The following is a 9,400-nucleotide window of genomic DNA, read 5'->3' as shown; positions in this document are numbered from 1 at the left end:
GGCAACATAATTGACCATAATTTTCTCTATTAAGGACACTCAACTTGCAATGGGTTCAGCAGGCATATGAGAGTGGAATGGAAAGTTATTCAATTTATCCACAAGAAATTATGGGGCTTGGATTAGATTTTTTCCCCATTTTTCACTCTTCCTGTCTTGTGGGCACAATTGTACCCATCAACGTTTCTGCTAAGCCCACAATGGACGTGGTTAGGTACAGAACCCAACTGATGTGAAACAGACCAAAAAATTCCGTGTCTTTTGACCACGTGGATTCAATTCCAGATCAACAATATGCTGACACCTTAATCACCTCATCTTTCAATATCATCAGCTGGAGCACTTTGCTTCCTTTTTTACTTATTCTTTCCTTCATAGTTACTATTTCTTAGTGGTATACGCAAATGGAATTTAGGCAGTTGGTAATCTTCAATCAGAAAATCATTCTAGTAGCCTCTGATTCAAATGATTCATCCATTGAATCTCTCAAAGCATAAAATTCAATATGTTGGTGTGAGATCACACCAATAAATTGTGCCAATGACAAAGTTCATTAACAAATCCAGACAAATGATGATCTTGTATCTGACAAATATCATCATGAAGATGGAATCATCATAACTTTTTCTTTCTGTATGAGACAGATTTCAAAAGCAGAAAAAAGAAAGTTCTAGATTTAACTATAATTTAGTTAAACAACTGAAAAACTCACACATTAAATCCTTTTCTTCCCTATTGTATACTGTATACATACTTTTACTGAGTTAGGCTATATAGAAAATTGGGTGAATATATCAATATTGAATTAATTAATAAAGAGTGGAAAACAGTAAAATAAAATTAATCAATAAAAGATAAGAATCATTAACAGTTAGAGAAATGATTATATTTAATCTCACTTCTAGAATAAAACATTCCGATAACACCATAGCACAATTTTTATGACTTGCAAAGAATATGGTGATTGAAAACAATAACTGTGGGACAGGTTATTGTTTTCAATCACCATTGTTTGCTGCAGTAGAACTCTTATCTATTGCAGCAAACAACCAATTTGACTCAACACTAATCAACTAATATGAATCTTCCATATAAAATTAAACTCATTCACAATCTTTGTGGTGTGAACCAAACCAAACTCAAGAATTTAATGCCAAATATTGGAGGACTAGAAAGATTAATCTACAATCATTGAATACTGAATTGTCATCAGGTTAAGATGTCAGCCTATTGCTCTGGAGGTTTGGCTGAATGTGTGCGAACAACCCCAGGAATTTTTTGGGGGTTGATCTGTCCCAAATATGTTGGGCCCGACCCTCCCAACCATCAGACGGTGGTGAGGTTGGAGCCCAACATGCTCGGAAGGCTTTTTTCTGAGTTTGGCAACCCAGAAAAATAATCTTAACACATGTAGAACAGAAAGCAATGACCAAAACTTTTACAATAAGAGAGATAATAAATATTTATTGTAATAAATTATGTTTATACATCAAGAAGAATAGAGCAAGCATTTTAATGAGATTTTTTTCAGGAACCAAATGAAGTGACAAATTAAATCAGTCATGTTCCTATTAAAAAAGTTGAAGTAGCAATAATGCAATGTATCTTTACATCCTGCACAAGACCATGTAATATATACAAATAGAAACTGTGGGAAACTTCTAAAATGAGATATTTTTCAATAAAAAAGTGACATTACATGACCATCTTTTACCTTTTGTACAACAAAGATGAGAAAATTGCTTTCTTATATATATATATATTTACAATTTCAAGATTTTTGATACTTCTCATGTTGTTTTTTTTTTATAGGTTTTTTTTTTGTATAAAAAAATTATTATAATCTTGAAAACAAACTCAAATATACACTACATAAAAAGATCTTACAGAGGTCCAGATATGATTTAAATCCTAGATTGCTTCACTTTTGTGCAATTCCTGGCACTCGATATTGCATGGCAAGTGACAGATTTGAACTCATTTGGCATTCATTCACCAGAGAAATTACATTTTACTGTGAAATTTATCAACTTTCTCTTTGTGCAACTGATCATCAGAACAGACTTCAAACAGTACAAATTTATTGCTCTATTGCAGACAATATGGAGTCAAACTTCATGGCAATTGTAGAACATGAAACAGTGAAAATTTCTATTCATGATGTATCATATTGATGACACTCCAGCAGAATTTCACTTCTAAATTGACATTTATGTTAAAAAGTTATGACTAGAAAATGCTTAGTTGAAAATCCTTACAACAGTATAAAAATTTCCACTCAAAAAACTTTTATAAGTCACTTTGTACTATATAAAATGGAATACCTTCTACTTAATTTGCTTTGATATAAGAACAATTTCAAAAATATAATATTTTGATAGTATGTTCTCTCATTCTTTATACTTTTCCATTTATATTTTATGTACTTACAATGAATTTAAAAAAGAAATAGCAAATGTGATAGGCAACAACTGTATAAACTTCCTTCCTTACCGATTTCAATCATATCTTCTAATAATTAATAGTCTTACTTCTCAATCTTCAAAAATAAGTTGCATTAATCATCATCTTCAACTCTACATAATCAGCAATATTGAATTTAAATCTGTCGACACTTAAATCAGAAATTAAACAACAGCTAATTTCAGTTTTAAATCTCATCTCCGACGTACGTATTACGAGATGTATATAGACTGCCACGAAAATTGCCGTCTTAACTATATACAATATTTCTATAAACTTTAAGAGATAAAAACATCATACAGATGTTTTTATCTCTTAAAGTTTATAGAAATATATAGTTAAAACAGCAATTTTCAAAGCATTCTCTAGTAACTAAACAATAAACAAGCAAATAATATGTTAATAGCATCCTTTCTACTTTGATGCTTCATCCTCTTTAAGAAATTTATACACAAGCATATGATATCATTGTGAATGTTTTGGAAGTTTAAGAATTTTCAACATATTTGTACCAACTTTGGAAAAATTTAAACTGTAATCGTCCAGTATAAGCAGCTGTTTTGATCAATAAAACAACTCAATTTACATCCTTTCGGTTATTGGTCAGACAAGATTTAACATTGTGTATATCAATATAGACATCACTGATAATTACATACATTTTATGATATAATTTAATACTCATTTATATAAAAAGCATGTGAAGATAACAAGACTCCACTCTTCAATGTAAATAACTGATTTTACATAATTATAACACAAACTTTGGCTATATTAAAGCAGATAATTAAATACTCATCCATATCTTAAATAAAGAGATCATTTTTTCATTAAACAAACTGTAAATGTCCACTTATAATTTCCCTCATTAGTTGAGTCGTGACTGCAAAACTCAACCGACGTAACATCCACAAAGATATAAAGCCACAGCATTTATAAATCAATGTTTCATCTTCATTTTGAATAAACTTTCTTTGGAATGACTTCAATATAAAAAAATTACTCCATTCATTTAAATTCTTCTATGTTGATGTTGTTACCATTTTAGAGCTTGGCAATCTTTGTAATCAATATCAAATGCTTACATAATAATTCAAAATTGACAATTTATAAAATAAACAGAGCTTTCAACTCTTTGAGGACATCGTTAATTATATTATAGCAGCGTATCATCACTCGGGACAGGCCATCTTCAAAGTCAAAGGTTTACATTCCGAAACATTCTATTCGGTTGTTCAGATTCGTTCGAGAGAAGAATCGTATCAGAAGTTAGCTCGAATCGCTGCCGTTTGATAGCTTGGCAACTATCAGTCGAAACACAACAGTATTAATACTTCATTGTCGCCGTCAATAGGTCCTCCTGCCAAAAAGATGCAACAGAACATCACCAGAAATTGCAATAAGCAGCATCCACAAGGGGATGGCCACAAAATACCACGAGAAACTCCAATCGAATTTCAATTTCCCGCAGAGCAGCACCTGAAATGCAACTTTCAAGAAAATGCAGAATAAGTACCAAAATTTCTTCTGCATGGTAACGAAATAATGATCGTGGCCAAGCCTGCAATGAATCATGATACGAAACAACACGAAACCCATAACTTTGACGTCGAAAACCCACATGGGGCTGAAGATGATGAAGCTGTCCCAATCGATCTTCTCGTCCAGTCGAAGAGTGAAGAGGATGAGGAAGATGGTCCCGAGAACCCACGTGGCCAAAGCTTTATGAATAATAGCCATTTTGCATCCTCTGCACGCCATCTATCGGTGTGATTCAATGTTTATAATCGGAGATAATCGATTAATTAAACTTTTTAAATGATTCCGTTCGATTAATAACGCTTACGAGTCTTTCTTATCGAAACACCGGCCAAATTCGACTAAGTACAGGTGCGAGGAGTAAAGCAGAAAAACCTGTTCACCTTCAACTTCCCTCCTTCCTGTTGCAGTAAATAAAACTTATTCGAAAATTAATTGCGAAATTAACATTAAACTATTAACGCCTATGAGGCGAGATAAATTAATATATGGAGATAACTTCACAATATTGTTAGTGATAATTATTGCGTATATCTCTCTAGATGAGAGTAATGTGATACGGCGATGACGTCAAGAAAGTACTCTAAATGATGCTAATTACAAACATTTAAATGTAATTTATATCGATAGAGTTAAAAGGCGATTTTCCATCTATTTTTTTTATACATTATGATCTTAATAATTACGAAATAATTAAAAACAAATTGATAAATTAAATGTTTCTTAATTTGCATTTTTGAGTATTTAGTTAGAAGAAGCGACGTCCTTAGTTTTTTCAAAATATTTTCTTTGTATTTAAAACTCCAAATTTTATTTTTTTTAATCAATTTGTTACTCTGTAATTTATGCTTTACGAAATTGTATAAAACTGTTTTTTCCTTCCCTACCTTGTACACTTTTTCCTTCACTCTTTCCAATCTGTAGACATTTACGGCCGGATGGCCTAGCGGTTAAGGTGTCGGTCGTCCTGACACTCTTGAAGACTCGGAAACAAATCCGAGCGTATCTAAAACAGCAGGGGCCCACCAGTGGCTGAGCGGTCTTCGTTCCCCGAACACTGGGAGTTCAATCATGGATTCGCGCCTCACTCGGACGGGATGGCCACGTGGAGTTTTCCGGGTTTTCTCCACGTCTGTAACGCCTAAATAGGGACCAATTTCCCTTAAAAAGACCTCCCGGAAGGCATTCCCCTAGGCAAATCGCCCAAGTGTTGCGTTGCCATAACTTAAACTCCACCTTACTCCAAGACTCCAAGACACCTTACTAAGACTCCACCTTACCTTCCGAGTTAAAAGTCTTGCTTCTGATTTTGAACGAACGGGAAGAAAACGTTTCCTAGGGTACGGAGTTTTATACATAATCCCAACGCAATATTTCAGGAATTAGAACGTATTTGGCCCTGATCTTGAATATTATATTCACCAGTTTCCTATGAACTTGTATTTTGCACATTTAGTTGATCTAAATCAATGCTTATGAACGGTGCTTTAAAGTTCTTTTCGTCCCTTTCTTTCACCACCAGGCTGCTTCTGTGGGCACTAAGAGGGCTTTTTTTTAGCAAGCCCATTATGGGCTCATCCAAATTCGCATTGAGGTGGTCCGACATCTAAACGGACCCCCCTGCCGAAAAATTACTGGGAATTTTTAACCATTTCGGACTCAATTCCGTGTTCCCTAGAGAGATGGACTGCCACCCTAACCGCCCAGCCATCAAAGGACGGTAGTTTATGGGAATATACATAATGTAACTTAATGTAAATATATAAAATTTATGACGATTATAGGTATTAGTAACAAATAATGATGTTAGTGTCATGTTTCAATACTATTCTATTATGATTTCTACTGTTTCAACACCCATCGGGCTGCAATTTGAAATTGTAGACCTATAAATTCCCACTGTCGTCCGTCTGTGTATCCTTCTTTAATCTCGAGAACGGAGTTAGACAAAAGTCGAGACCAAATGTGGAAAGGTTAAGCGGCCCCGATTAACTATATACGAACTTCCGGTTTACATCGAAAGTCACGTTATTTCAATTCAAAAATTTTCACCTGAAACGATTTAGATGACCGGCACGGCTCTATTGCTAGCAGGAAAAGTATGATGTACAGAGGCAAGACACTACTAATTTGAGGTGAAGAACAATTTAAAAAAATTAAATGTATGATTAAAAATTGCAGCCTGGTATTGTGAATGTCACAGTAAATACTTGCTCACTATACTGTACATAAATACAGTGGAATATCCATGATTTTGAGAATATGGATTCTATTCATGGCAGATTCAGGAGGACCGAGGCACGTGGGCTCGGCCATTTTCCAGTGAACGTTACTCAATTGCCTTGGAATTAATTTAGTCACTTAATCTTATAATAAACTTGTGAGCACTATGTTGGCCTTTCTTTATTACTAGACTTATTACACCGTCACTAGACATAAAAATGATTTTCTAAGGATGATCTTGTATCTAGTGATGGTGTAACAAGTCTAGTAATAAAGAAAGGCCAACATAGTGCTCACAAGTTTATACCAAGACTAGACAAGAAGCATATCATAGTACTTAATTTTAATTAAGTCACGCGATATGTTTTGTTATATTTATTTTTATTTCAAAACATCAAAACTGATGCTTTTGTACCAAAAGGTGCTATAAGCACCTCCACCTGGATATATCCGCGCATAAAAATGATTTTGCAATTTACAAAACTCTATAGCACCAATGGTAAACATAGAAGAATCCGTGGCAACAATGTATGATTACAATTATTATAAAAAATAAAATGTATGTTTGCGTAAGTTGACAGACAACACCATGTTAAGCGTTAGGCACTGCCTAGAACCCAGAAAAATGTAAAATAAAGGACTAATACTATTTTACAAAAATATAGCTGTGTACTTAGTCTAGTACCAGGGAAAGATTGAAGTGTCCGAGGAGTCCCGAAGTACCCGAAAGCCTAGGGACCCAGCCACGGGTTAGTACGATCTTGTTAATAGGCAGTGGTGATATTCAGCGGGTTCGCACAGGTTCGGCCGAACCCGTTGTTAACATTTTCAAAGTTTTCCGAACCCGTTGTTAAACACACGTAACATTTCTCAATGGTTTTGTTTCTTTTACAAAATATATTAAAAGATACGTATTATACTCTGTAACACTACTAAACTAGAGCCTTATACCCCGTTCGCCATGGTGCAACCTCCATCGACCGTTTCAATCTCGACTGAAACGAGATTTAATCGCGATCGACTCAAGAGAGTTCTTGAAACTAGGTCCAGTCATACGAGAGATCCCACAATCCCACGCGCGCGAGAAAATACAAGATGGCTGCGGAGCACGTGTCGGGCTATCAACAGCGAAATAAGAAAGATATTGTATTTCGAGAGACGATGACATCTGTCTATTATTATAATAATACCTAATGATAAAATAAATGATTTAGAAAAGTTTTTTCTTGAAAAAAAACCAATTTTTATGTTTATAAAATATTTTGAATGAAAAATATTAAAACATGTACAAAATAAACCAGTTTGAAACTTTTTTATTATTATTTATCAAAAAATATAGTTCTGGCATAAACAATGTTTAATTTTAACTGACTTAATTTTGCCAACGCATTTTTTTTATTTATATGGGTATCTTAAGGTCAGTTTTTGCGCTAATATTGCTAATGCGAGCGAAAAAAAATTCTCAAGGAAAAATTTTCTGTAGCGAACCCTTTGTTAAATATTTCGAATATCACCACTGTTAATAGGAATGAAATTAAATCATTTTTAAGGGTGATTGGAAGGTCAACTATGCTTGCCATATGCATAGGTTCTAGTTTGTATCCAAGTTTGGTCTTCCTGAGCAATTCCGAAGATCCGATCTGGATTCAAATCCTCAGAACAATAACACGATGACTATCTTTGAGAATTCTAAAAACGTCTGAGCATAGTTCTTTCGAATTATTAATCTCCCTCTTTCTGTTATTAGGTCACATAAAGATGAAATAAATTTTGCTTTCAGTAATGAGATAACGCTCAGTAGAATCCCTAACATTCTTAAGTACTTATGCAAAAAGATGGTCTCATACATGTCAGATGGTGAGATTACTGGTCTGTCTCATACATGTCAGATGGTGAGATTACTGGTCTGTCTCATACATGTCAGATGGTCTCACCATCTGACATGTATGAGACAGACCAGTAATGAAAAATTCCCAGAGGTTCAGAATCCAGATCAGATATTTCTGAATTTTTCATAGTCATAGGTCAATATCTTAACCCATAACTATAAAAACATTCTAAGGATGTATTTTAATTTTATCAACAGTTTTTACCCTGGGAACACTAAAATTACCTTTCAATCATACCCATTATATTCTGTCAGGCCCACCACAGGAACACCTTGGCAGCAAGTGAAGACATTTCTGAGACAGATTATCTATGAAAAATTTCCAAGGTTCTTAAACCCAGACTTGAATCTAAGTCTCCAGAGTAGCAGGCTGATAATTTTACCACCCAACCATCAGGTTATCTATTACATTAGAATCTAGATCACTAATAGTAAATGAGACTTTGCCTCTACATGCAATTAAATGAGAAAATAACCTAATTCTTTAAATCCTGGACACTTTTCCTTGTGGTAATCTCATCTTCAACCCAGCCTCAACAAACAACTAGGTGGTAAGGGACGAGGCCTTCAAATCTCAATCAAACCACGTGAAAATTTCTGACTAGTCAACCCCAAAGCCTCAGAACAGGCATATTCTATTACTGGCCATCTGATCATCACCATCATACTGTAATTCACTATACTCTTTTATACTCTCTTATTGTAGCTCCTGTATATTGGACTCCCCTATCCATTATTACTTAGGGGTAGGGATCTGACTCTGGTGCTATTCCTCTATATGTATATGTATATGTACAGTGGGTGATCGGTTAACGAACATATGTTCGGATAACGAACACTTCACTGAACAAACACAAGAAGCGACGTAAAATAACGAATACCGATTGGTCTTCCTTTGTCTTCAGGCAACAATTCGAAACTTTTCGGAGCGCGGGAGACGTCGACATCGACGTTCTACCCAGTATATACTGATCGGATAGTATTCCCCCGAACTTTGAAACTGTCCCTTGTAATTCCAGCCTTTTGTATTTCTGACAGAAACAATTCCTTTACGTTTTCTTCTGAAAATACGGATTTATGCCGATATCCGCTATTAAAGATCTTTTGAAGAAGTAGGAAGATGTCAGAACAACGGTCTTAAAATGGCATCCAAACCAAGTTGAGGTTAATAGGCCTAGGGTTCTCTACAATTACAATGCTATTAATTACTTCTGAAAAATCATAAAGAAGACAGAAAAGCAATCGACATTGGACAGATTCTTTAATTAATTAATTAACCCCCAAAAA

At 34.5% G+C, this 9,400-nt stretch overlaps 1 protein-coding gene across 1 annotated transcript; it reads right to left on the bottom strand.

Annotated features, from left to right (window-relative positions):
• Window positions 1–3,810: 3,810 nt before the first annotated feature.
• LOC111619038 (transmembrane protein 60-like) lies at window positions 3,811–4,203 on the bottom strand. Its single transcript, XM_023360676.1, has one exon. The coding sequence runs from the start codon at window positions 4,201–4,203 to the stop codon at window positions 3,811–3,813; it is 393 nt and encodes a 130-aa protein (XP_023216444.1).
• Window positions 4,204–9,400: the final 5,197 nt, after the last annotated feature.

This window comes from Centruroides sculpturatus, unplaced genomic scaffold (genome assembly GCF_000671375.1).
Source record: "Centruroides sculpturatus isolate CEXI.00-Female unplaced genomic scaffold, Cexi_2.0 scaffold234, whole genome shotgun sequence".
Taxonomy (NCBI): domain Eukaryota; kingdom Metazoa; phylum Arthropoda; class Arachnida; order Scorpiones; family Buthidae; genus Centruroides; species Centruroides sculpturatus.
This window is presented reverse-complemented; position numbering and strand designations above follow the sequence as displayed.